We start from the raw sequence: 27996 nt of genomic DNA, 5'->3' as shown, positions 1-27996 counted from the left end.
TAAGGTATTTAACTCAGCAACACTGCAGCTAATGTTCATTAATGAGTTCTTCACGACGGTAGCTCAAAAGGCAACTTAAAGCTAGGTGGTAACGTTGCTAGCGTGTGTTGGTAGGTTAGATAACTTAATAAAAACTCATTTCCGCTGCAGTTTATGACTTTAAAACCGCTTAAACGACATCAAAAAGTCAATATTACCGATTAATACAACAATTATTAAACAGTGAGTTTTGACGGGTCTCAAATACATGTTCTGTGTTTGAGAGTTTCATGTTTGCTAGGTTAGGTTAGTGAGCCTCTCCTTGGAGGACCTTTTGTGTCATGGTTGCCCATAGCAACGGAATGATGCTTTGCGCCTTGCTGACAATCTAGACAAAAGCATTTGTCAGGTTTTGGGCTGTGAAGGTAAATTATAATAAATGTGGATAATAATGTGATGTGTAACTTCTGTGGCCTGTGCTGAGTTTCCTTGTTGGGTGAACGTGGGAATTAATGGACGCAGATGGGACGTTTTCCGAGGAGCATGAAGAGGAAACAGATATATCATCACTGAAGTGTGACACACTATTCATTCGTGCCAATCGAGGTATGTGAAATATGAATGCTTTGATGATTACCACACTGTAGTTGGACAGTCTACTGAATGTTTCCACATCATGTGTGAATGTACTCTACAGTCAGGGGCTGGTAATATAAGCAACACTGTGGATATGCCTCCAGCATCAGCAGCACAAGGAGTATCATCTAATCCAGTCAGAGGTATTGTGCAAGTCTCTGATACTGGATAGATTACATTCTTTGAGTACATTCATATGGCATACGCTTTATGTAATGTATATTTGATCATTTCCAGGTGTGGGTTTAAGTTCGCTGCTGGGAACTGACTATGAAAGGAAGAAGAATAAACTTAAGGAGGAGCTTCAACTTGACTTCAAACATTATGTCTCCACTGTCGGTTTTTTTCTATTTTATTTTTGAGAACAATCATGAAGACACGTTTCACTATATTGCCTCTGTATCACATTTTGTTGACTCCCTATCCCGTCCTCTATTGTCATGTTCTTTCTCCAGAAAAAGGATCTGAAAACTAGTGAACCTCGTCCACAACCCCACGGTCTCTCCCTGCCTATTGATGAGAAGATATTGGTTAAGGTTTGTGTCTGTCTGGGTAGTTTAGTGAGTCAGTTTTTGTGTGTGTACATTCTCGTGTGTAAATGTTTCCACAAGTGTGATATAACAGGAAGTGGGTAACCCTCCATGGTCACTGAAATGAGACTTTTTTCCCTGGCATCATATAGCTTGCTCACAACAACACTAATGGAGTTGATGTACTGCAGAGCCTCGGCTTAAGTTGATATGACTTGTTGATTGTGCAGCACCTTGTGTCTCATGGCAACTGCTTTGTATGACAAGAGCTTACTAACAAGATGTGAGAGGTTGTAAGAAGGTAAATCAGTGGCCCAGTGGCCTAATGGATAAGGCATCAGCCTCCGGAGCTGGGGATTGTGGGTTCAAGTCCCACCTGGGTCGTGTAGATTAAATCTTGATGATTCAAATCCCACTAGTTCAGTTTGCAATTTCTGCATCTTTGAATAGAGTTTACAGGCAAATCTGATATTCCAATAATGCAGGTCTGTCTTAAATTCATACAGTATGCAACAGTGTATCTATGATACATTTAAGGATTGAAACCCACTCTTTAGACAAAAGCAAATGTTTAATAAGATGTTACTATAAACTGAGATGAGTTTCATATATGACAGCTAATAAGGTGTCTTACATTCAAACGGTGAGCTACTGTATATTGCTGGTCTTCCATATTTGAATTGTTTGTTATGTGTGTGAGTGTTGAGTCAGATTCAAACACAGCATTGGAAATATGTACCTGAAGAAGATGGCTGCTTTACAGACATGACTCTGAATTTTTTTCTCTCGCAGGAAAAACTACGAGAGGAGAGAAATAAAGAATACAACCTCTTCCTGCAAGAACAAACACAAAACAGAAGGTTAAAGAGGGGCACACTTCCTGTCACTTCAAAGGTATTGAAAATAATCAATAAACAATGATTGAATTGTCACTTATCACTTATAAATATATAGAGCTCCTTAAACAAAATAAATGGTTTATAGATTTTGTTATGTGCTGTTAAAATAAATGCTTTTCATATTGAACTCTTTTCACATTTCCACTTTCAGCCTGGACAGGTTCAAGCTTCAGATGCTGTGTGCATTTCTTCTCCACCTTCTCCTCTACCCATCCTCAACACCCATACAAACATACGCCCTCCTCCCAGGGAGCGCCCTGCATCCAAGAGAGATGCTGCCACTCTGACTGAGGCAGTGGATAGTGGAAAAAGGATAGGGACTTGGGGTCCAGGCCATCGGAGACGAAAGCGTTGGCAACTTCATAGACTGAAGAAGCCCAATAGCTCTGAGGATGAGCCAAACACAGACAAAGAGGAGGAGCTGGAGTTCAGACACAGGAGGAGGCAAGACAGAGACACTCAAGAGCCTGAGTACAAAGAGGAGAGGAGAACAAGAGAACGCAGAGCTAACAGGTGTAGTTTTTTATATAGCATGATTTTGAGCTTTTTTTTATCTCCATACAGCATATGCCAATGACAGAAGGTAATATAATTGCTCTTCACCTGTCATGGCAGAGATCCTCAGGACATAAAGGAGGTGGAGGCCCCTGATGTTCGTGATCAGAACAACAATGAATGGGTCTGGAAGTCAGAGTAAGCAAGATGATTATTATTTCTGTGTACAGTTCTGGTCGAGCAATTAGATTTGTCATGTAGAAACAGAATTATTAAAGATAGTGACAGTATTCACATACATAGCTGCACACCAACATCGTCCTGGAACGTCACATTAATTTTCTTAATCAATAAAGTAATCTGATTGATTGAGCCTACACAGGGTAACTGTAACACACAGCAGGCATAGATAATTGCTGCCATACTCAGTTATTGCTCTCCAGCACTTCTCTTATATCCTGTTGCCATTCATTGTTTCTGTTTATGCCATTAAGTTGAGCCACTCTCAGTAAGCTGTTAACATGCTGATGGAGGTTGAGCCTTGGCCCAGCTCCAGGCAAACAATTACTCACCCCAGTTCTGTCGGGAGGAACGGGATTGATTGGAGAATGAGGCTTTGCTGCCTGACTTTGAGATCAGAAAGCTCTGCAGGCAAACTGTGAGGCAGTGTATGATGTAAAATGGTAGCTGGGTGTGGCTCAGAGGGGAACTGATTGCTGTGGTGTTACCCTTATATGTTTTCAGTAATTGGATGTGCTTGTGGAGTGTCTGGACCTATGTGTATATTTGTGTTTAATAGTCCGCCAGTATCAGGCAGCATGAGGAAAGCTGCTAGATCTAGACCTGCTACCAGCAAGGATAAAGCAGAGTTTGCTACTGGACTAATGATTGGTAAATACCATCCTGACTTGTGGGATTACTGATGGAATTTGTCACTTGAAACAGTTTCTCAGCATCGTAGTTGACAGCACTTGTATGTTTATGGCTCTCCGTTGTCATGCAGGAGCAAATGAAGAGCAGACGGCCTCTCAATTGAGGAAAGAACAGTACAAGCAAGAGCTGCTGAAACAAATTGCTGAACAGCAGAGAAACAAGATCAGGTGAGTATTTATTCACAAAATTGACATTTCTATTATAGTTGTTTCAGCTGGCGTGTCACTGTGAGTCAACAAGACACAAAGGATGGTTGATGACTTTTTTCAGGGAGAAGAAACTTGAGCTGAGGGTTGCTGCCACTGGAGCCACAGACCCTGAGAAAGAGGTAGAGTAGAATGGCAAGAACAGGCTAACATGGATACTACATGATTGCATGGTGTGATTCTCTAAAGACAACAGGCCAATTAACAAATCTCACATGTCACAAACTATTTCTCACCATCATAAATGATGATTATATTATTTGGATTATATTGAGCAACACCTTATATTGAGGTTTACTGAATACCTGTTGCCTGATTTCCTTTTATGGATCTCTTTTGCATGATGCATCACATATTCCAGCCTGACCGAATTAAGCAGTTTGGGGCTGTAAATCGGCAATATGACAGCAGGAGACGAGATGTGCCCTACAAGCCCGGAACATATCTGGAGGCTGTAGGGAAGGATCCAAGGTCTAAAGATGACAAACCCATTGAGGACACAGAACAGAGAGGCCCCACAGGAAAGTCCCACATGGAGTACAGTACATCTCTCAGTCAGCTGACAGGGAACACGGTGCCTGACTCCGGAACGAGAGCAGCACACGGTGCTCCCTCTCTTGACTATTTTAATGAGGACTACCACAGGGACTTCTCAAAGATGCTAGGAGAGGTGGCCATGCCAAGGTAGCGCACTGTTGCATTGTGTTATATGAATGAAATTAACAACCCTGCTGAAAGCTCATTGTAGTGTCTGTGATTTTTTTTTTCAGGGTTGCTGGTGTTCCTCCTCCTGTTCCTCCCACTGTAACTAATACTTACAAGACTCCCTATGATGCAGCTTATTACTACTATGGAACCAGGAATCCATTAGATCCCAATCTTCCTTACAATCAGAGTATAGTATTACAACCATCTTCATTTAAAATGTGTTTGCCTCTTTGCTTTTTATCAGAAATTGTGTATACTTTGCATTACTGCTAACCATTCAATCAAATTGTGACACTGGTGTTCATTGATTTCACTGTGGTATGAACACTGACTGTCAATGTTACATACTCATTGTGCAGTAATGTGCAGACTGCCATGAAGTCTGCACAAAGAATGCAACAATAACATACTGAAAATAAAAGCAGTCATGATGTTCACTGCTATGGATAATTTACTGCATCTCAGATTAAAGAGTTAAACTCTCTGCTTTTCATTGATTTTCATATTGTTTAGAAGTGCTTGTAGGTAGGAAAAACACGTAAAAAATCAAAAACAATACTTTACACATTGAAAAATTGTCAGCAGTAATGTAAAGTTTGCATATTAATAGTAAACAGTCGAATGGTCCATAGGCCTTGCTGTGTCTCTAGTCTTCATGGTCATTAACTTACTTGTGTATCTGCCAGTTCAACCTTAGTTGGGGGTAATACACATTGGCTTAAATAAACTCCAAGACCTCTCTGTAGAGAATTATTACCATTTATTATGGAGCCACTTTATCACCATATCGATGGCCAAGAGGACTTGGCATAGCAATTCATAAATCTCATTTTACAGCAGAACTGATTTTATTACTAAGGGGATATACATTTTATTGGATATGAGTTCAGCAGATCCAGATGGATCTCACTTTATCCAGCTGGTCTGTTTGGTTACATTTATTTTCTTTCCATTGTAATTTTGCTGCCAATTTTCTGCCCTGGTCTGAGCTCACAGGCTTTTTTTAATGTTGGGAAAAACATTGGCAGACCGTTTCAGCAGATAGCCAATGAAACCTGTTTGTATTTATTATCTTGTCTTTTTGTATTTTCTTTATTAGATGGTCCGCCTGAAGGGGTGCAGCAGTCTGTGAATTTCCATAGTCCTCATCAAAGACCAGCTCCTTTCAGACCAAGAGGCCCCACTGAGTCAGTGTCCATGCCACCACCATGATTTTTGCAATTTATTTATAATGTTAATTCAGTGTACATAATTTAAAACCATTTAAAGATATGTGCAACTCCTGTTCTTTACACTGAAAATCAATGTGTGTCAGAGTGATAGTAGATTTTTCTTTCTTCCAGGAGAGGGCCCTCACTGCATGTCTGTCAGTACCTCCCGTGCCTCCTCATCATCTCTCACTCTGTCTCCTTCTAGAGCGATTGATGAGCACAGATCATCTCCCCTGGATGTTGGGGAGCTTCCTGCAGAAAAGGCTAAACAGAGGAGAGAGAGTACACTGACCTACCAAGAAGCCCTCAGAGAGCAGGTCCAACATCAGATCTACCAGATATCATCTGTTTGCCATAAGCAGACCCAGTGCTTTTATATATAATGCCTAACTTCAGAAATTAGTAATACCAGTTTGATACCAAGGAGTTTTTTTGTCCTCATGTTCCAGTTCTGTTAACTGGTAGTTGGATGTTTTTAGGGGTTTGGGTAACTCTGTCAGGAGGTTGGGGGAGCGGCACACTGTCTGACATGCTAACTGTCACACTGACATGCTAACTATTGCTGTAACAGGCTGTTTGCTCCATGCTGATACCGAAGGAAACACAGACATTGACTCATTGTAGGGACACACCAGATATTTTGACAGAGACCAGATCTAGATGAAGTCAGCATTTCCCCATGGGAAAAGAAAACATTCTGCCTTTCTTGTGTCCAGATCAAAGAAAGAAAGGAGCATAAAAGAAAAGAGAAAGAAGAGAAAGAACGATATGATGCCAAGATAGAGGCAGAGATGATGGCATACAACCCCTGGGGGAAAAGTGGGGGAGGCGCTCCAATTAAAGACCAAAAAGGCAACCTCATTAGTAAGTTGCCTTTCACTCTCTTTTTAATGAGGTCTGCTAAATCTAAGATACTTTTATGGTAGATCATAATCACACAGCATTTTTAGGTACTTATACAGTAAATGTTTCCATTCTTTCAGGTGATCTGAATCAAATGCACAGGACCAACGAGGAGTCGTATAGGAGTCCTGTGTCCAAGAATAGTAGGCAGACAGAAAGCTTTTTGATGAGGAATGGACACTCTCCTGGAGTTGAAGCCAGCGCCCCCCTTTCCCATCGATTGTCAGGTAGTGTAAAATATCTCTGGGTGATTGTGCCAAAACTGTGGCAAACTGGGTCCTGTCATCTAGTGGTATTTCAGTGTATTGTGTGTTTCGTGTGTATTTGTGTGCGCACCGAACACTTTGTTCTTCTTTATAGATGTATTACCTTCTATATCATTTGTCCTTGCAGGTTTTAATGATCAGCCAACTCCACAGCAGCTTCACAAGCAGGACAGATACAAAGAAGCCCTGAAACAACAGGTAGGTCCTGGGCCACAGCCTTCAATCTATGCAGGTAGCAGAATGGATGCTAATGGAGGGGATTCATCAAAATAAACATGAAATGCTTTGGTGCGTGTCTCCTTTTTAATACAGAAATGAAACTTTTTATTTTATTAATATATTTTATTGAATAGTTTTTTATTGGTTAAAACTATTTTAGTGTCCCTGAGCTCCTGAAGAAGTTGTAAATTAAGTATAAATGTACAGTCACAGAACAATCTGCATGGTGTGCTGCTCGGGTGTGAACAAAAAGTGTCCCTCTGGTGCTTAGTGTGGGGATCCTGCCGGTTTAGATATCAACCTCTGTTGGATGCCTCAGAAGTTTTCAACAATTCTGAACTATAAATGTAACGTAACCTTTTCATTACCAACAGATAGAGGAAAACAAGCGAAAGCAAGAAGAGGAGAGAGAACGAATCAGGGCAGAGGAGGAAAAAGAAGAGAAGAGGCTGGCGGACCAAAGGGCTCGCATGCAGCAGGAATATGAGGAGGAGCAAAGAAGAAAGCAAAAGAAGGTCGAGGTGAGGAGTTCATCTCTTTGATGAAGACCACTTCATCATTCCTCCTTCCTTACTGTTGAGAGTATCTCCTCACACTGGGCCTGCAATTGAAAAACATTATTCTTTACTCTTTGTAGCATAGGCTGGAAAACCAAAGTTGGATCCATGAACCTAAAAGACAACACCAGGAGGAGGAAAAGAAGGCGAAGCAGGAACAAGAAATTGAGAAGAACGTGACTGAGAGTGCCAGGGACAGAGAGAAGAAAAAGGAGCAGTTGACTTATGAGGTACGATAAGCCTGAAAAGTCATTGGTACTGTAGCTGTCAGTTTTATTTAACATCCTTGTCACGTAATGTGAGTCTGCTTGTAAATTTGCAGAGAGAGCCATCTCCTCCAATCCCAACCTTTCAGAGGAAGCAGACAAGTCTTTTGGTATCCAGACCTTCCTCTGTTGTGAGCCAACTCTCCTGCAGGACTGTACGTGTAGTAAATGTATGCAAATACTTTCACATCAAGGTTGTTTTGATGTAAATCCAGAATAATAACAGGAAAAATGCCAACTATTTCCACAACAGGAGCGCTCTGTGTCAGCACCACACTACCGACCTGTCCCTGCAGAAATACCCCAGCAACCAAGTAAGACTTTGTCTGGAGTTATGTGTACCCCACCTACCAAAATCAAATGTATGGCTGTTTGTAAATCATAAATTGCCCCATAAACATTTATTGTTCCTATACTTGACTCTGTCTCCCCTCACACTCTCTGTGTGCCTTAGATAATCAGCAGGAAGTGATCAGAGAGCTGTCAGCCCTCCGTAGGTACCTGAGGAAAGAGCAGAGAGAACTGGAGGTTCAACTGGGCCAGACAGATCGACAGGAGAGTCTCTACACTCCCCCCAGCAGGTATTACAGTGAGTCACCCCTGAACAGCAGGGGTAATTTGCATAGGTATAACGTGCCCAGAATTAATAGGATTGTATCATCTTCCTGGCTAAAAGAGTTTAGAGAACCCTTTAGATGCGCTCTACCCCTTCAGGTCCAATTTCACCTAATGCACCCCCAGACACATTTAAGGTGAAGACACAATACTAATTCTGTCTTGTTAAATGGCAATTTTGATTTGCTTTTTGTATTTAAGGAGGCTTTCTTGTGCTTCGAGCTAATGAAAGTGACCCAGGTCAAATTGGCTATCTTCTAATCTCCATTCAGATTTGTTTCGGGGACTCATTACTGCAGTTATGTAAAAGTATGATCCCCAAAAGGGAAATTCTTTTCATCTGTCTTCACTGCTCTAACCACCCTAAAAAACATGTGACATATTATGTCCCCTTGCCCCAAAAGGACAGGAATGTACTACAAACTACTTGTAAAGTCTCTGCTTATATTCAAATAATTTTGTGCATCAGAGAAATGCCTTTGAACTGGTGCCAGTTCCACTGCTTTTCTTTGGTTCCAATATAAGCTGCTTACACAGAAAGCCCCACGCTTTAGGCCTCATAAAAACATTTGGAAGTGTTTAACACACACAAACCAGGTGTTATGTCCTTACTGTTAAATTCTCATTTAACTCATTTAGAATCTTAAGTCATGCACAAGTGGAAAACATTTAGGACAGTGAACTACTGGGACATTTTCAGGAAGGCATCTGTGTGTTATTTGAGGTAATTGTAACTGCCCTGTTTAAAGTGGGGTTTTTCTTCTTTGCTCAGGCCCAGAGGACGACCCAGAGTGGATGCCTTTGAATCGGCACATAAGCAAGCTGTCCAGGAGTCAACCAGGGGTTCTTCCTCTGATGTTGCACGTGTTAATATGCAAAATATCAGGGAGTTCAACCAACTTAAATACAGAGGTAATAACAGACACTTACTAACTGGATCACCCCTACATCACTGTGAGGGAAAAAAACACTCTATGCCTCAAATGTACCCTGGACTGCAGTATCACGAGCAGTGAACCTTTCAGCCGACCTTGATTGCAAAAAGAGATCACGCAGTGCACTCACACACTGCAGTGAGACAGTAAGACGACGTAAAAAATTGTTTCATCACTCAGATAATAGTGGTGAACTGAACATCATCCTTTCATGACAAATCAATTTATCCCTCTGAACTGGAACCAGCTGGACACTGCTTACTCTGCTTCTGTGCTCCGAACCGACCCATTTTTCCGACTCGGAGAATGCGATTGAAATACCCTCCTGTAATTGCCTTGGTCATGGTGTTGATGTAAGGACAAGAGAGGAGGATCACTGCGGTCCTAAACCAGCTGGGCATTGCCAGATGGTTTAAACTTTCCAGAGCCTCATCAGTCCTCTGTCCCCCTCTAGCCACTCTGAAACCTTAATCTCATGAGGTCGTGGGAGGCGTCCATCAGTGACAGGCAGTTTGGCAGCATAAACAGAGAATGTAATGCAAGCGACCGAGGAAATGGCTTTGGATGGGTTCCCAGACCGAGTTAATGCAGGGGTCTGAAGGATACTCAGAGATTCAGCTTATAAGACCAACAACAGGAAAGAAATGCTTGTTTGTTGTTTGTGACAAATTCACAAATCACTTAACAAACTTCCACATGTAAATCATGGATTTATGCCAACCTTAAATCTTAAAGCTGCATTAGATGCATTCTGTACAGTCAAACCTTGAGACGATACAATGAGAAGATGTAGACAGGCTGTGTAGCTGCTGAGTCACACCAAGCCGCTGTTTCAGAGAGTGGAGGAAAAGGGAGACAATAATGAAGGGAGCAATTTGAAATGACTCTAACAAATATGTAAATTGTGGTTTCTCTTTTAATGTCTACCTCTAGTCTGTGCCTCTTGACCTTACCTCTCTTATTCGATATTACTGTGCTAATGCAGCTGTTATTTCTGCATCAATTAAAGAAAGCAACTTGATTGCTACTGTAGGACAGATGTGGGACAATACCTTATCTTTTTTTCTGTCAGACACAGCATCTCGTGAGGAGGTCCGTCACGTGTACCCTGACCCTCCCACTGACGCACAAAGTCTGGACATCCAACAGCAGGCACTTCTTCGTGAACAACAGCGCAAAATCAGGCTTATGAAGAGAGAGGAAGAGCCCGGTCAGTGAGCACACACACATACATACACACATACACTCACACACACACACACACACAAATTTCTCCTCACACTGTTAACTCATTGCTGTGTCTCACTACAGACTTTTTGGACCAGCAACTGCACCACTATCGTTCTGTGAGTGGGCATCACATTTTAAATATGATAGTCAGACTAGTCAAGTACATCTTGCATAGTTTGCTCTTCTTACCGGCAAGTGTTTAATTGCTACCTGGCTGTGTTTATTTCTTCTCTCAGAGGAACAAACCTGGATGGTACATCCACGGAGACTCCATATTGCCATCTGAGACTTCTTTTATTGGTAAGCCTGGCTAAACATAGTCTGTTTGAAAAGACTGTCCGTGTTCCTCTTTTCTTCTTCTTTCAAGTATGATGAAGAAAGTGGGGACACAATGTGCTTTGGGACTTTCTTTTTGGAAGGCTCCAGACATTTTCCATAAAGGTGATATGGCTTGGGAGGTCAGCTACATACACCCTCACAATACCACACTACAACAGCTTCTGCGCCAGGCTAATTTAGCTCTTTGTCTCTGTGCCAGGCTAATTGTGGTGCATGCCAGCTTGCGTCTCTGTGTTGCAGCTGGTGCCAGTGCTGGGTGCAAGGCTCGTTTGCCAGCTGCAGGGTGGTGATAGCACAGTGCCAGCCATTGGGAATGGGGGCAAAAGAGAAATTGTTAGGAGAGACTTTTGAAGACTTTCCTGCTACCCTTTTCCAGTAAAAAGTTTTGCTGATTTTCATTGTTTTCTCATTACACATATCTGAACTGAACAAACGTTTAGGTCCATAATCTCTGTCCAGCTGTGAAGAGGTGTGCGTGTGTGTGTGTGTGTGTGTGTGTAATGACGAATGGCTTTTGGGCTTTGTCAGATCTTTACGGTGGTGATGCATGTGAAGAGCGGGTTCATCAGCAGAGACCCCCTCAGCCCTCAGCAGGGCACCAGGAGAGGACAGCCCCAAGGAGGAGACATGACTATGATGTATGGTGCTGATCAGTAAATGGATTCTGTTGTTTGTTTCGGGGCAAAACGAGTCAATCTGAGTCACTACAGTACCAGAGCGACACCCATTCTGATGCTTTCACTACTCTATTACTAAAGTGTCAATAGTTTACTGATTTTACAACAGTTAAACAGATAATAATTTGGGTCAATCTTTTCTTATTTTGTGCAGGAGGTGGCAGCGTGCATGGATCAGAGGGACCACGACATCCAGCCAGATGCTCAGTCTTTGCAGTCAGTGACTAGTTTGAACGAGCACCGCATCACAAGACGAGACTCTCACACTGGTGATCACAGCAGATCACGTGAGAGAAAACAATTTACATCTGAAGTATTTAAATAAGCCACATGCAACCGAGTTTTATGAGACTTGAGCAGTGGTGCCATTAACAGTCTCATCTTATACATTGTTCACTAGTAAACTGACAGGTAATATAAAGTGCATGTAACTTTATATTTAAGGAGGGTATTTCATCAAGTCTTACCTTGCTTTTTTACAAATTTCTGCCACGTGCTTCTGTACTTCTTCTGAAGTAAACTATTGCTTTACAAAAATTATAATTTTGACCTAAAATTGCATAAATGATTATGCTTAAAAAAAATAAATGTATGCTGGGTTTTAAGCATCCTTTAATTTCTGATTGCCTAAAGAAAGTGTGATAGATAAGCCTCTGTTCTCTCCAGAGGGGCTGCCTGGTGATGATGTTGATGTCTTGTCTCTGCGCTCTGCCCTGGAGAGGCGTGTTTCCGTGGAGACTGTTGCCACAGAGCCCTGGCTTCGGCCTGGCACGTCGGACGCTGTAAAACGTTCAGGCTGTAGGGCGTCGCCAAACAGTAGGATGGATGCTCCACCCTGGCTGACACACCGCGTCCCGTAGCTTCCATTACCTGGTGTCTGAGGATAGGAAACTGCACTGAGTGAATCATTTTCCACAAAAGCTTGTTAGAGACCAGAGTCTGCATGTAAAAATACTAATGTCTTTTAATTTAGACAAGATCCATCTTACACAAGACTCACTTTGGCCATAAAAAGTGCACTTTTTACCCATATAGAATTAATGGCTTAGATTTAACCCATGAAAGTTTTGTGATGTGCATATCTGTAAATGTATCAGACAAGTGTATGTGTTAATGTAGTTATTTTACTTCTAAAGTCATACCAGAGTTTATTTTATAATTAAAATGTTATTATTTAAATGTTGTCCTGGCTCATCATTAATTGAGAAAAATAAACAGCTAGCAGTTCTATCATTTAGAAGTCAGTGATTCAGCATTTCAAATCAACCAAGTTCAAAAACTTTATTGACCTAGAACCTGATTAGAATGCCAGATGATGTATTCGTACAGAAAGTTGTACATAATCTTTTTTGCAACATAGAAAACTTTACATTGCTGTTTCATATACATTTTGTTTTCTACATCCATGAGCAGGAATGCATCCCATTCATACTTAAAGCACAGCTAACATTTGTCATTTTCTCTATACATATAACTTTCCCCCAAACCAAAGAAAAAAAACATTAAATATATTATTAACTTTTGATTTTGTACACAAGAGTGAAAACTAAACTCAAACATAAAAACAGACTAGTGACTCAAAAGCAGCTAGCATCAGGTTACTCTCTTATCTTCCAGTTTCAGAAGCCCAGTTATCATCAATCTCCGATAAAAACCTAAGAACATATAAAATGGAATAATTTAACCCTTCACTTTCCATGGTCTTGTTCAATTACAAATCATTCTGTATCTGCAGGAGATGGTACACTCAAATAAATTATCACAAAAGTAAAATCTCCAGTGCATTCAAAAAAGAGATCAAGTGCAGCAAATCCAGAGGAGGAAAAAAGAAATAAACAAAAATAAATGAAATCTAGTGTTATAAGATTATATTACATAGCGGCAGATCTGTACAACTAGTTTCATCCAAGAGGCTAGCAATACTAATGTTAGCCATCTGCGGTGCACACAGAAGGATCATTATTATCAATGTGTGACAAATGTCACATTTCATAGTTACTAAATATGTCTTTTTGCATGTTGTTGGAACCATTCATTCTTTATGTTTTAAATATACAGTAAGAAGCACACATTTTTTGAAATATATTCCTTCTGAGCAGATCAGAGTAACTGTCAGTTGTTTATCAGTAGTTTTATCCAGTGGATGCATCGCTACACCTTGTACAAGAAATTACTGTTTTCATCAGGATATCAAGTACTCTGTCTGTTTGTGTGTATAGGCGTGTCTGTGTGTGTGTGTGTGTGGTGATGGGGTTAAGGGTGCGGGTGGGTGGTAGCAGATAGCCGATTGATAATCAGCCATTTAAGTCAAGTGTTCGTCATAAACCACGCAGAGTGACGCAGGGCCGCAGCGCAGAGTCCCGCAGATCTGAAGTGGAGGGCCTCAGTGGAGCTCTGTTCCAGGCTGTTTGTAGTGCACCATCACTGGGCCTCCTCCCCAGCCTCCTCCCCCACCTCTGTGTCGGCCTCCTGCTCAACGTGTGCTGGCTTGGGGTCCGGTTCAGGCTCAGGCAGCTGTGCAATGTGAAACACGAGGCCGATGCGCAGGTAGAACTTTCGTAGAACGGCCCGAAGCTCAGGAATCAGGTCGAACTGCATGATCTCACACAGCAGAGGGTAGTACCTGGACGCGTGAGCCTTGAACTGAAGGTGGAGGAGGGGTGAGACAGGGAGAGAGTATGAGACAAAGAAATACACACCCATGTCTTGATGCTAGACAGAATAAAGAAACACTTTTAAGAAGTTAAAAATAATTTGTACACTGGAAGAAGTTGCAAACACAACCAACAACACGCTTTGAAAATGGATGACAATGAATATAGCGGCTATTTTTTTTTTTTACCAACGGTAGAAGTATATAATAATACACTCTGAAGACAGAGGAAATAAACACCTCATATATTATTATTTGGATATCAGAATTAGCTGTAAATATCACCATAACAACACAACACGAGTGTTTCGGCTCCTTACCCTTTCATCACTGATCTTTAGCACCTTGGTGAGGAAGAGCAGCAGCAGGTTGGTCCAGGCCTCTCTGTGGCTTTCCGAGTTCAGAGCCAAGAAGTATGCTACGGCCTCACTACAGACACTAGAGTGCACAGACAGAGACAAACATGTCAGAAATGTATAATTACACATTGAACAGTAAACAATATACTACATATTGTGAAAGAACAAATAAAAACAGCCTGTTGGAGCTTATTCTCTACCTTACTTATCACAGCAGAAATTGGTGGCATGGGGATGATGATTGTTTTCACTGCAGTTACTGCTAATTAAAGCCAACGACTGAGGCTATTATGAAAACAAGACACTTTTCTTCAGTTTAAGCCTGAGGAAAACTGACGCGACCTCCGACCTTTCTACTCAGACCCTGCGGCCCTCTTCTCACATCAACGCCATCTGTTAGCCATTCATCCCCCTTCTCTCTTCCCCCTTCTTCCCTCCCTTCCCTTCACACTCAGAGCTCCCTTGCACTCCAATCTCTGTGACTTAATCGCCTCCTAAATCTGCTTTGCACGCCGCACTAATCAAACTTTGTCTGTGTGCTGTACATGGCCTCCGGTATGTGGGTGTGTGCATGTGTGTGATATTAAGAATAAATGTGTGCCTGTGTTGCTTGTGGGTGACAAGAGGCTGTATGTTTGAGAAGGAAGGAACGAAAAATACAGGCATGATGACACACAACAGTGTCGCCGTGAATCAGGATTTCTGAGCTACTCGCACACCTCCTCCTCTCCTCTCCTCTTTCTCATCTTCTCTCTAATAATGAATGCAAGTAGGAGAGACAGGCTATGATTCTGCTTTATCTTGATATCATCATCGAGGGTGAGGCCGGGATAGAAAGGGGCTGACGGCTGTTTGTGAAGCCCTGGATAAAGATGCAGCTATGACAGCAGTGCTGACTGAACAATGAAACATCAGTTGATTCCTTTAGATCTATACAATTGACTGCATCCGTTTCGGAGAAATGCAGAGCTGTGCAAACGCTGGGCCTTTGCCACGAGTAACTGAGTGCAGATAGTGACATCAAAACGACCTCCCCTCCTCTCTGGGGCCGGTGTCTTTGGGTGGCTATTGACGTATCTGCCCGGAGAAGTGTGATTTCTTTATTCTCACATTAGAGCTGGCGACGGTTAATGTGCGAGAGACGACTTGGGCTTAGCCCCAGTTTGACCAATGAAATATTCCTCAGCTCAGACGACATATGCATATACTCACACGCATGCACAGACCAGGGGTAGAGTGAAATGATGACTATCAGTCGATATTAATATTTCACAGATGTATTGGCAAAAACATCCCTGATACGGTGCCAATTGATTCTGCAGGAATGATGGCAAAAGGAGCTTTACAGATCTGAAGCATTTCCAATAAGCAGAAACTGCCCTCCAGACCTTGAGGATTATTAAAATCATTAATTTATTCAAATTTTCTTCAGGATATGTAAAAGTTGAGTAAAATAACAAGAAAATGTAGAATGAACTTTTGAAATCCTAAACATAATCAGACCAAAAATCCCCATATCCATCTATCTCATGCACACACCTAATTAAATTACTAAACCACTTTATTCAAGCAGAGTTTTTGTTCTCTTCTGAATGCATTCATCATGTTTTCATTGCAAGCTACCAAAAACAAAACATCCCATTAGTTCCTGAATTCGGTCAAACAGAGTTATATTTTTAGGCATATGCACACATAAATTCCAACTGTTCCAACTGTCTCTTAACATATGTTTAGCAGGAGAATTGCACTCTGAAGACAGCATCATTAGTGCAATGACAATAAGGAGCACAACAGGAACCATTATAAAGATCAGTAGTTTAACCGGTCGAGGGTTTCTGCACTGCTACGGCTTCTAATGTGGTTGTCACTGACAAACACATCTCTGTGCACTTTAGTCATTTTCTGGGGGCAGACTTTTTGAGTTCCCTCACAGGGGCACTTAAAGGTTAACTGCACTGATGAGTGTCAGGCTGTTGGTAAAATCGCTTTTGATATCAATGGAGGTGACCGAGTAGGTGTCATTCTCAGATTCCACTAGGATCCTCAGTTGCTGTGGGATATGAATGCGTCACATGTTTGTTCCTTACTTGAGCAGCCGTCTCTGGACCTCCTCCCAGGCGTCCCGGCGGCTCTCGTCCGTGTACATGCGAAACAGGATGCGCAGGCCACACGCCAGGCTGCTGGTCTCCTGCTTCAACAGGTTGGGCTTCGACTTTCCTTTGAAACCTTAAACACACATAAAGATGCACACAGTTACAGTCACAGCCATTTAAATTATTTTCTATTATGATACATTATCCCCCAAAGAGCCCCAAGAGCACCACAGCCTGAGGTAGAGTGCTAATCACAGTCGAACTTTCTTGCTCTACCTGCTTTCCACAGTAAGGTCCTCTGCTCGTTGTTTGAGTTGAAAGCCTTGGCAAAGCAGTGAGACTCCAGCAGGCAGTCCAGAAGCTTAAAGAGCTGTTCTGAGGTCAGATAGCGATACATCCCCTGGTCCTGGGTCTCCACTGGGACGTCTGTTGCATACACAGCATCCCTCTTTAAAAAGACAACACGAGAGATTATTACTGAGTTTAATCACATAGCGCAGAAATACAGAAAAAGACTTCAAGGAGAGGTAGGGTCTAAGACTTCTAAACAAAACCACTGACAACTGGTTCTGTTACTATTTCAGAGCAACATTTGTACCTGAGCAGCAGCAAGGTTCTCAGCATCTTCCTTCTTACTGGTGGCGGGAAAAAACACGATGTTGTCAATAGTCTGGATCAGCTCCAGCTGCACGACACACTTTATCAGCAAAGCAGAAAATAGGCGCTGCTCCTGGACCTCTGTGGAACATACAGGTAAACTTACATCAGAACACATGCACACACAAAAACACTTGCCGTCGGCCTCTGAGTAAAGCGACAGGCTTACTTGCTGGGGTCCTGTTCCTGGAGCCGTCCTCGCACATGCCTGAGGCTGAGCTATACTGACTCTGCCGACGGTTCTCCGTGGCAATCCTATCAGCGCTGCTGATGGAGTGCTGGTCATCAGAGCGGGACTGAATATCCACTGACTTCTGGGAAATGGAGTCCTAAGAGCAAAGTGTGCATAGTTATGGCAAGCATATGTATACACAGTATTTAACATTATAAGAAGTCAGTATGTGTATATAACTGTGAGAAATGACAACTGTGTGAAAAAAAGATTAATAGTTTGTTTCCTAGCAATAAATTCTCCGAAAAGTACCAAAACAAACAGTGACTCATTCACAGTCAAAACTGAAAAATACTGTATTTCCTCACCAGCTGTTTGTCTGACAGGCTCTGTGTTGTCAGGTGTTCTCCCTCTGCTCCTGCTGGTCTCCATGTTAACAGCCTGAAAAATAGTTTACTCACTAAATCTCATTTATTCTTGGACAGAACGAGAACTTCCAGGCTAGACAATAACCTGAGCTAGAAAATCCATCAAGCTAAACAAAGTCTTAATTTGGTTAAAAGTATCTGTTGATTGATATTTCCATTTCTTTTTAAATGTCTGTTTTGTTTTTATTTCAAAGAAATCCAATTACACAAGAAATTCCTTGCAAATCTAGTAAGATTTAAATTGTATTTTCCATTTATCACTTTAATTTATAGTGACTAAACTAAGCCTGTTTCATGGTTTGTTTTCTGACTTTGATGAAAATGTGCTTTTGTATTGAGCGCAGCAGCTTACGCATGTGGGATGGTGGTCTTGAAGATGTCCAGCATGCAGTTACACGTCTTGTCCCAGGTCTCCAGGGAGAATTTCTCTCCATTCAGGATGACCACATTCTCTAGACAGTTGGTGCCTGAACGGGCAAGCTGCTCATTATCTACAGACGCACAGATGAAGAAGAGGAGGAGGAGGAGGAGGAGGAGGAGGAGGACAGAGAGACGAGGGAAGGGTAAATTAAAAAAAGGTAAGCTGTATCGATATATATAAAGCCTACTGAGATCTGTGCCTTTTTATCTTTATTTTCCAATAAACAACCCCAAAATACTTAAAGTGTTCATTGATTATTTGCTTAACCTTCATCTTTTTATAAAGTGATGAGTCCAGTATTGATGCGGCGCACAAAAGCTCAGAGGCAATCTTTAAGTTCTGTCACTGCAGCCAAGCTCAAGTCAAGGCTAATGCCAGTAACTGTCCTCATGCCTGTTTGGACCCTAAGTCTGCACACACATTCAACTCAGAGATCCCAGAAAGATACTCGTCGTAAAGATAAATAAGAAAGGAGATAGACAGGTTCTACTGGGTGCTCACCTTGTTGCACACACCAGTAGAGCTGAGCCAGAATGTCATCAAGCAGGACGTCATTGAGAGACTCAAAGTATTGGGTGAAGACATCGCTGATGGCGTAAAGTGCGTGGTTGCAGGTGGTGGTCATCCACTCTGCTTTCTGAGGGGGCAACACAACCTCGGTGAGATATATATATTTTTTTCTATCAACATGAGAACAAAAACTACAACACGATACTGCAGCTTAGAGGTTGTGTTTTGATATTTAACACATTCATTTACAACAAGCTGTTGAGGCTGTTGTTTCGTACCTCAGTTTGTTGCTCAGGCAGCTTCATGTTGTCAAAGATCCTGAAGACAATTCTGAACAGGTCTTGCCACCAGTGTTTCTCAAAGGTGTGCCCGTAGGTCTTCATCACTTCAAACATCACTGTCAGCCCCCTGGGAAATACACACACACACATTCATATTTATCCCTTCCATGGTACTATGGCTGACATTTTAGATTTGTAGCAGGGCTGTACAGAACCTGTACTTGTCTTTATCATCTGTTCATATATCCAATTGTATGCCTTTAATGATGCCCTGACTTATCAGGCTGAAGGTGAACCCAAGCGTACCTGGTCCTGACATCCAGCTTACACCGGTTGATGATGCAGGAGAGTTCGAAGAGAATGGGGAACCACCCCCGCACCCACACACGGTCCTCAGGCGCTACATTCATGTCATCACTGGTGTAGTCTTTGAAGGCCTGCCAGAGAAATAAGAGCCATGTTCACCACTGTACCATTTATGCCTCAGGGGAGAATTAACACATTTCCGTACATACTATGTGTTGCCGTGATACGCACTATACAAGAAAAAATATTATAGTAACATGCCAAAGCTGTACCAGTAAAGGCACCTTTTGATAAACACTGGATGATGTCATTAGACATGAGGTAGATATACTAAGGCACGACTGCAAATTATTTCATCCTGTACCATACAGATTTTAATATTCTGCTTTCATAATCTGCCAATCTTTAGATGTTACTGAGAGGTAAATCTATTCATATATACAGTACATTACATTATTCTTAATCCTATCATAACCGTAGCTTTATCTCATGTTTTCTTGCTTTGACAAACCAACGATATTTATGGTGTATTTAATGTAATGCACAGTTATGGAACGTTTACAGTAAGAACTGTTTTATCAGTGCCTGATACTGACCTGTGGCCTCTCTGAGACATATTTGGCGCAGTGTCGGATGAGGCGGATGGCTTCCATGCTGGTGTCTGGGAAGGAGGCATTACAGGCAAACTCTGACAGACACTTAACGGCATCCTGGAAGGAGTCGATGGTGGCCGCAAAGTGCTTTTCAAATACATTCGCTGGGAGATGGACGGAGGAAGATTAAGGCAGGATAGGAGAGGGGTGGGTGCAGGGAGATAACAATAGATGAAAAGGAAATATAGAGAGAAAGAACAAGATCAGAATCTGATGACCACAAGATGAATGTGACCGATTAACAAAATTAATCAGTTTGTCATTTATGTTATTACACCATCCTTAGGTGTGTGTGTGTGTTGGACTTACTGACGATATGGCCGGTGGTCTGGAAGGCCAGCTCTACAATGCTTTCATCCTGGTCAGAAGCAGCCAGGTGGAAGACAGAGAAGATGTTCTTCCAGCCTGAGCGGATGTTCGCTGCCTGGGAGTTAACCATCTGGGCTATACAGCGCACCACCATGTCTCTGATGGTGGGAGACCTGGACGGGAAGAAGGGGGCAAGAAGAGGAAAAGGGTTGAGATACAGGAGTAGACAGACGGGGCGACAAGGAGTCAAAGGCAGAGCAGCAGATGACATAGAAAGAGCATAAGAAAGAGGCAAAGAAATAAAAGGATGAGAGGGAAAATAAAGTAAGAAGCGAAGAGTCAATCAATTAAAAAGGAGGAAATTCACCTCTTCATTGGTGTCAATTATCTTTAAAAGCTCTTAATAACACCCTCAATCCCATTCTCAGGCAGAAACATTATTCCAGCACTAGCTAGTCATGGCACGACATGTTTTGACAGCAACTGTTGCCATAGCGAAGAGCATTAATTGCTCAGTAGTTATGAATGGGAGAAAAACTCTGCCTCCACTTACCATCGCACGCACGCGCACACACACACACGCGCACACACACACACGCACACACACACACACACACACACACACACACACACACACACACACACACACACACACACACACACACACACACACACACACACACACACACACACACACACACACACACACACACACACACACACACTCTCTCTCTAACAGACAGGAGGGCAGCATGAGTGAGTCTAATGGACACATTGCGCTGCAGGGTTTACATGGCTGCCTGCCATCTCCTCTCTGCTGAGGCTCTCAACCTTTACAATCTGTGGGTGGATTTATACATTCACTGCTACTCCTCTTTCACATGAATGAGAAGGGTGCTGCAACAAAGCGGCACGCCTTTTGACGTGCTGCACACCGACGGTTACGACGATAAAATCAAGCTCATTTATAACCGAGAGCTGTTCACAATCCATTCAAGACTGATTCGGACCAAGTGAGGAATAAAAGGCTTTTACATGAATTCACTGGAAGGGTAATGCAAACAGACTGAAATGGGTCAGTTGAAATGTCCGCTTGCCAAACAACATGCTTAGTCACCGCTATAAGGAATACAGAGACAGAAAGACAGAAAGAAAGCGAATGAATAGCAGACGATGGCAGAGAGCTGCTACAGAGGTTGAGGGGAGGAGGGGAGTGCAAGTCTGCAGCCATGTGAGAAACAGCCCAGAAATAGTAACTACTCAAAGCCACAGTGCAGGCCTTGTCTTTGCACCAGCCGGCTCTACAGATCTACATTGGAGTAGTAAAATCCCCCACAGATAAATGTAATACCCGTTTCTTTACCTGTTCTTTTTCATGATGTGCTCAAAAGGCCTCAGAAAGTCTTTCTGGAATCTGAAGTTGGCCAGCTCCCCCTTCTCCAAAAATTTCATGGACAGTTGCCTGAGAGAGTCCACTGCGAAAATCGCCACATCTTCATTTGAATTACAGCCGACCTGCACAGAGATAAATCAAATTTAATAAACATCTCACTATTTTCGTTTTACATTTCATATTTTTAACCTTTTTCTAAAATCCAACATGGGAAGTGCAGCTTTCCAAGAACAAACTGTTCCTACAAGCTGTTCCTGACCTGCAACTGAAAAAAACAAGCTTATAGGTGCACAGAGAAAACAGTTCTCCTTCCACTCTCCAGCATAATAAATGACTAGTTTATGGGTTTGATTAAAGACATTCCAAAACTCAGTTTGCAGCTACTCAGTGAGAAGTAGAGCCTCAGTGAAAGAGGTGTCCTTGAATACCAAACTACCAGAAAGCTTTTCTGGCAACTGAAATCAGCCTTCTGTAGAACAGAAGGTGGGAGAGAAAGTAAACAGTCCTTTTCAGCTCATTCAGTCCCTTCCTAACAGAGGAAGTTTATCCACAACATTTATCAAAATCTTTTGGATAAACCAAAAATATATCCAACACTATTTTTAGTTTCTTCCTCCCTACAGCATAACTATACTGTATCCTTGGCTCATAAACCTGCTCCTGTTTCATGATTTCCATTCCTGGAGTTGCCAATCCTCACCCACCTTGTTGAAGTAGTCTCCGATAACCTCCCAGATCCTGGACCACTGCAGCCTGATGCGGCCCATGTTGTAGTAGGAGATCTCGACTATTTTTTGCAGGCTGAACATACGGGGGTGTGTGGGTGAGGCCAGCTCATCCATGGACACAGCACATAGCCAGCGCACAAAATCAACTGAAAAACCGAGAAGATGTTGGCACTGAGCAAAGAAGTGAAAAATGACTCATGATGATCAAAAATAACTTAAATGTACCTGTCCTTGAAGCAATAAGACAATTCAGTATGTAGCTAAACTCACCTATTGCGTTACCATCCAGTCTAGTAGAACCGGTGAATATCCTAAAGCAGAAAAATATGTGACAATTATTATTTAAAAGACTGGCAAGATTTTAGACATAGAACATAAATTTACATTTCAGCCACAAGCTTTTAATGTGTTTTTAAATCAGATTTTTCCTCTAATAAGAAGTGGTTTCTATGTTAATGCTTTTTTCAATTTTAGTAGACATACTGAACCTGTTGTCCTTCTCTACCGCCTTTGTTTGTGCAATAAATTATGATCAACTTAATAATTTGTTCAATATGAAACAGTGTGGTGCACTGATGGAATTGTATGAAAAAACAGAAGTGAGAGTTCAATCAGAGCATCTCAGCCTTTTTCCTAATTTTTCTGTTCAGGGTGATTACAGTACCTGTCCACAGCCACCACCACACTCTGAGAGCTGGTCTCTCCAATGGACTCCTGAATGCTGGCGATCTGCTTGCGGTCCACTGTTCCTCCGACTGCAGAGCAAAGAACAGAGGAATACAAAATATAAAAAACAAATATAATTTATGAGCTGTATGTATGTATGTATGTATAAGCTGGTGCTGACCTAGACCCAGGTACTCGTCGTTGCTCTGCTCCTTCGTACTTGTAATGAAGCCCTCTTTTCCCCGCACCGTCCCTGAGATGTAGCGTGTCTTCACCCCTGTACCGATCAGCTGAGCCAGCTCCAGCTGACTGATGCACTTCATGATCTGAGAAAAAAAGACAGGAGCATATTTAGAGAAACAAACACATACAGAAAGTAATAGAAATGGACATACCGGTAGTAAAAATTGGGACAGAATGGAAGGGCTAGGGAAAATGCCCTACCAGAAAATCATTTAAAGTCATACACCAACCAGTACTTTGGGTTGGTTCAACACCTGTTTTATGTAGCTGTAGTTTAAAAGCTGCACTACTTGCTTAAAGAGCAACAAATGTTAAAAATAATAAACAGTATTTAATAAAAAATGACATTTTGATAAAATGTCGTTTTTAATACATATTTTTTAAAGCAAGAACCCGCAAGAGGCTGTATTAGTTTGTTTCATGTTGTGCCTGGTAATGACTCTTATATAAAATATAAAATATATATATCCTTGGGTTGATGCCTATCGTGGGCTTAAAGTTTTGTGAGGGAATACAGCCAGTGAAAAACAGGTAGTGAAGTGAGATGAGAACAGCAAACCTCGTGCCAGGAGTTGCCCAGGTAGTTGCCATCAGTGTGGGCCACAGTGATGAGGGTCTTGATGGTGTCAATGTTCTTCTGTTTCATTTCTGCAATGCCAGAGCTGGCTGTCAGCAGGGTGAACCTCGCCAGGGCCTGCACATACGCATCCCTCTCCAGCTGTTAGAAGACAAAGAAGGCAAGGCAGTGTTTCAAAAATACTGCGACGTAAGAGACACAGTAAGACACTAATCCCCACCGTTCAGACTGCAGTACCTGTATGGAGAAGATGCATGCTATCCTGATGGCACAACGTATCCCCTCCAGACACAGTGAGGCCACCTCAGTGTCATCGCAGTCCTGAAGACCTACGCTGAAAGCCGCCAGGAAGGGTGTCCATGCCAGCTGAGGGACAACAGAGGGATGAGGTTTTACAATTTGTGTGTGAAACTGTGTATCTGCCTCATAGAGTGTGTGTATCTATGTCCGCTTGTGTTACCTTGAACATGGGCCTGACGTGCTCCAGGTGTGTGGCGCTGGTGAAGGGGGCCTGGACGTGGCTGACAGCCTCCATCAGAGCTTTGGCCGTCTTTGCCATCTGCTCCATCTCTACGTTGTATAGCAGACGCCTCTGCTTCTCACTAGCCACACCTGAGCGAAAACACATGCACAAATGCACACAGTCACACACAAACACAGAGCTTTTTACAGCAAACAAACTCAGCACAGGAAAACACTTCAGCTTTTCATCTAACAAGCTCTGCAAAGTGTCAAAAGCTGAACTATCTAGAGACAGAATGTGACAACAGGCCTCTTCATGCCTAATAAAATTTTAAGCGGCTCATTTTGAGTATTTTTCACAGAACAAATGATGTCAAATGTGAACGAGCGAATGCACAGTGTCTTATATATTTTTATTATACTTCAAAAAAAGTTCCAGCAGTGCATATAACTCTTCCATTGAATGGGTTATTGTAATTTCTTTACTCCTTATGCTTCTTATCTGAAGATGACTCACAAGCACCGACTTTATTCACGAATCAGCAAAATCTAATCTCTTCATATGTGACGCATCTCTGCAGGCTCTAAGTCTCATTCAAAATTATCACAGCCACACAGATAACAGGTAAACGGCTCGGGATAATAACTGGAATCTTTGTCCTAGTATTTATTACACCTTTGAGACATCCAATAGCAATGAGACTCACTATGCTTGTTGGATTTCATGGTGAGTTCTTTCGTCTCCTTCATGGCGATCTTTTTCCCTGCAATCTCGTCGTAGATGGCTGAGAGATATTCCTCAGGTAGATCTTTGCTGTCGTTGATGCCACGGTTCATCTTGATGTATTGCTCTTTTGTCATTTTGTTCTTCACCTTTGCAGACGACAACAAGGATACGGTTCAAAAGCTGCTTATGCAATCCCTGTGATTTATGTTGCGCTGATATCTGAGGGAATGGCAGCTGTTAAAGCAGACTCCCAAAGGCTGCAGCCTCACTGAGGTGGAGTGCTTACCTGTGGACTGTGAAGGTCTGTTGTTAACATAATGATTGAGTAGGCAAGGACGTATGCGGTGTCAGCGCTGGCAAAGAGGGTTTGCCTGTAAAATTCAAGGGAAGAGGAGAGCAGGGAAAGACAGAATGCATATTAATATCTATGTAGGCCATGCAAAATCATATTCAGCTATTTCCATAGTCGGGAGATGCAAAACCCACCCCTGATTGCATTCAAGATATCTTGCAGCAAATTTCTCCATGAGCCGGTCAATCTTCTGGGCCTCGCCAGGGAGCCGGAAGCCCTCCAGGAAAATCCGTAGTGCAGAAACAAAGTCTTTGCCCTGAAAGTCCATTTGATCCACATAGGCGTACATCACCTCTTTATTGAAACGGTCATTGTCCCCGAGGAATTCTCCCACTTGGGTCTATGAGATCAAAACACAGAGGTCAGGCTTATTTTAAAATGCTGCAATGTCTCATGAATATTAAAATGTAAAATCCTGTTAAAAGAACATTAAGGCCGTGCTGTTTCTGAAACGCCATGTGTTAATAGTTCTTGAACTAACATTTATTTTGTCGTAAGAGGGAAAAAACTGACCAGCACTGTTAAAGAGCAAGTCATCTTTTCACACATACTGAAAAGCTAATAAGAGCCAGTGTTCTAACTCCATGTCTATCCATTCAGTGTGGATTTGATAAATACATGTTAGACTTTTATGGTTATCCACTCTGTTTGCCGCGGCTGTGGTGCCACTGCATCTGAGGGCCCTTGTTTCTAACTAGATGTCATGAACTATCTTTAATGCTGATTACCGCTGTGCACTGACACCCTTGAGGCTGTCTAATCAAGGCAGAGTGTGCTCCTCATTAGGAGGCTGTTAATGCTGGTGGACAGGCATTAGATTATTTTGTGGCCTCTGTGTGGTTTGGCTCACAGATGCACCAGGCAGAAATTGCAGTTGAGATGGACTGGCTATTTATCTGGCCACCATTTTGCTACTACTTCCTCTGCTAGACACTATTTTCTTTGAGAAGACAAACAAACTCAATAAAGGTGGTGGAGTTGAATGAGTTGTCTATTGTCAATCAGGTCTTTTGTGCAGCGACTAGACTACTGAAATAAATGCTATAACAAAATATCAAGAGTGCAGCTGAGCCTGTAATCACTTTTAAATTATTTGAATGTCAAATTCAAGTTTATTACAAACCAAAACTTCCTGCTCTCCATTTACTTTTACATAATTAATTTATAGTTAGCTCTATGTCATTGAGATTTCTGTATAAAAAAGGTACATTTTTCTCTCTAGAACCTTAATCCTATCTGTGCTATTTTTACACCACTCTTCTGTTTCATACATACAAGTTTTGGGGGTAGAAAAGCAGCACACCTCCACCTCAAAAACTGCTGTAAAAAGCCTCACAGTGACTTCTAGCCTGTTTTCACAGAATATAGCAATATCTGATCCACTCTTGGATTTCTTCTAGTGGAATAATCTTTTAATCAGTACACCTCATCTGACAACAGTTATGCAGTGTTGTGAGAGCAGCACAGCACCTTTCTATTCTGAACTTGGCATTAACTGAGAAATTAAATGAAAGCAGGGTGATTTGTTACCGAATCAAGCCTCTCTTCCTGGTGCAAGAACTGAGCAAGGTCCTCTGGGGTTGTACCCAGCATGCCTTGCTCTTGAAGGTACTGGATTCCTCTCTTTGGTTTCTTGTTGAACCTATGTAGGATCCAGAGACACAGAACACACTGTAGCTGCTGCAGTATCACAGCATGGACAGAATAAAATGAAACATTTGTTATGTGTGTATACTTACAGGTCAATTCCTTGCTCGATGATCTCCTTTTGCTGTTTGAGTACCTCAAACTGCTCTGGGTTGTCGGTACCTGACATCTGGGTGCTGTAGCTGCCGATGCCAGACGAGGCTGTGGAGTCCAGAGAGTTAATGCTCCCATAGCGGTTTATGGTCTCTGGGGCCTTGGTCTCTGTGCTCTCCTGTTCTGATGGTTTCTCTTGACCTGAAGAGCAAAAGACACAAGATAAGGTAACCCAGGAGAGATGAGCATTTCTACTGTTACGGTAAGATTAAGAAAACGCCTGGAACCATCACAAAAGGTGAGAGTTTTTAATTGAAACTCTGTCACTGGCACAAACTCAGCCTGGGGGGCTTAAAAAAGTAAGCTAACTTAAAGCTAGCACTGCGGGAGAAAGACTTCAGTAATTGAAAAAGGAACTGCAACACTAAGAACAAAATGACCCCGAGGCCTTCTTTATGATTGTTGTTTGGCAGGGAGGGTCACATGCACACAAGACCACATCCTAACGAACTCCAGAAAACACACTTATTCACACAAAGCAGGTGCAAGGCAGGGTAGTGAAGGGTGGATACTATGAAAGCTGGGTTATCTAAAAAAGCTGCAGGCAGTCAGAGAGGAAGCAGCCAGAACTTAAAGGCCAGGAGAGGTGGGTTCTTAAGCCT

At 42.2% G+C, this 27996-nt stretch overlaps 2 protein-coding genes and 1 non-coding gene across 7 annotated transcripts in view; 2 read left to right on the top strand and 1 right to left on the bottom strand.

Annotated features, from left to right (window-relative positions):
* Window positions 1-10: 10 nt before the first annotated feature.
* On the top strand, window positions 11-12783 carry LOC127369741 (centrosome and spindle pole-associated protein 1). Of its 4 annotated transcripts, XM_051411403.1 has the most exons (30): window positions 11-404; window positions 502-585; window positions 677-758; window positions 853-950; window positions 1071-1151; window positions 1938-2039; window positions 2196-2557; window positions 2660-2737; window positions 3339-3430; window positions 3543-3639; window positions 3743-3800; window positions 4040-4362; window positions 4449-4573; window positions 5486-5573; window positions 5803-5914; window positions 6314-6461; window positions 6581-6727; window positions 6894-6964; window positions 7360-7506; window positions 7623-7772; window positions 7865-7978; window positions 8062-8122; window positions 8263-8389; window positions 9196-9335; window positions 10431-10568; window positions 10670-10704; window positions 10825-10888; window positions 11456-11565; window positions 11759-11891; window positions 12271-12783. In XM_051411403.1, the coding sequence occupies exons 3-30, from the start codon at window positions 710-712 to the stop codon at window positions 12462-12464; spliced, it is 3444 nt and encodes a 1147-aa protein (XP_051267363.1). In that variant the 5' UTR covers window positions 11-404; window positions 502-585; window positions 677-709; the 3' UTR covers window positions 12465-12783. The 4 variants fall into 4 exon arrangements, with proteins under 4 accessions (XP_051267363.1, XP_051267364.1, XP_051267362.1 ...); XM_051411404.1 differs by having other exon boundaries at window positions 11-585; window positions 7865-7963; XM_051411402.1 differs by having other exon boundaries at window positions 11-585.
* trnar-ccg (transfer RNA arginine (anticodon CCG)) lies at window positions 1457-1529 on the top strand. Its single transcript has one exon. It is a non-coding gene; the product is annotated as a tRNA-Arg (tRNA).
* An 88-nt stretch (window positions 12784-12871) lies between the features above and the next one.
* arfgef1 (ADP-ribosylation factor guanine nucleotide-exchange factor 1 (brefeldin A-inhibited)) overlaps window positions 12872-27996 on the bottom strand; it is a 50534-nt gene continuing 35409 nt past the window's right edge. For both annotated transcript variants that reach the window (XM_051411399.1, XM_051411401.1), the window contains 26 exons: window positions 27334-27535; window positions 27125-27236; window positions 25729-25934; window positions 25529-25613; window positions 25223-25388; window positions 24514-24665; window positions 24291-24419; window positions 24036-24194; window positions 23415-23559; window positions 23232-23322; window positions 22838-22878; window positions 22544-22713; window positions 21810-21961; window positions 20447-20619; window positions 20081-20241; window positions 19485-19615; window positions 19176-19305; window positions 18889-19024; window positions 18319-18457; window positions 17907-17979; window positions 17536-17695; window positions 17308-17447; window positions 16986-17157; window positions 16704-16842; window positions 14578-14695; window positions 12872-14247 (listed from right to left, as the gene is read on the bottom strand). In XM_051411399.1, the coding sequence (XP_051267359.1) occupies window positions 14026-14247; window positions 14578-14695; window positions 16704-16842; window positions 16986-17157; window positions 17308-17447; window positions 17536-17695; window positions 17907-17979; window positions 18319-18457; window positions 18889-19024; window positions 19176-19305; window positions 19485-19615; window positions 20081-20241; window positions 20447-20619; window positions 21810-21961; window positions 22544-22713; window positions 22838-22878; window positions 23232-23322; window positions 23415-23559; window positions 24036-24194; window positions 24291-24419; window positions 24514-24665; window positions 25223-25388; window positions 25529-25613; window positions 25729-25934; window positions 27125-27236; window positions 27334-27535 (3704 nt within the window). In that variant the 3' untranslated portion in view covers window positions 12872-14025. The remainder of the gene's footprint in view (window positions 14248-14577; window positions 14696-16703; window positions 16843-16985; window positions 17158-17307; window positions 17448-17535; window positions 17696-17906; window positions 17980-18318; window positions 18458-18888; window positions 19025-19175; window positions 19306-19484; window positions 19616-20080; window positions 20242-20446; window positions 20620-21809; window positions 21962-22543; window positions 22714-22837; window positions 22879-23231; window positions 23323-23414; window positions 23560-24035; window positions 24195-24290; window positions 24420-24513; window positions 24666-25222; window positions 25389-25528; window positions 25614-25728; window positions 25935-27124; window positions 27237-27333; window positions 27536-27996) is intronic.

This window comes from Dicentrarchus labrax, unplaced genomic scaffold (assembly GCF_905237075.1).
Source record: "Dicentrarchus labrax unplaced genomic scaffold, dlabrax2021, whole genome shotgun sequence".
In the NCBI taxonomy this organism is placed as follows: domain Eukaryota; kingdom Metazoa; phylum Chordata; class Actinopteri; family Moronidae; genus Dicentrarchus; species Dicentrarchus labrax.
The sequence above is the reverse complement of the archived record's forward strand: the minus strand, read 5'-3'. Positions and strand labels throughout refer to the sequence as shown.

Excerpts from the sequence above, each read along its gene's own strand:
- LOC127369741 (XM_051411403.1), top strand. The coding sequence starts at position 710 with ATGCCTCCAGCATCAGCAGCACAAGGAGTATCATCTAATCCAGTCAGA. Across the intron at positions 2,040-2,195 it reads CACTTCCTGTCACTTCAAAG|CCTGGACAGGTTCAAGCTTC; the intron begins GTATTGAAAATA and ends TTCCACTTTCAG. Across the intron at positions 3,431-3,542 it reads TGCTACTGGACTAATGATTG|GAGCAAATGAAGAGCAGACG; the intron begins GTAAATACCATC and ends GTTGTCATGCAG.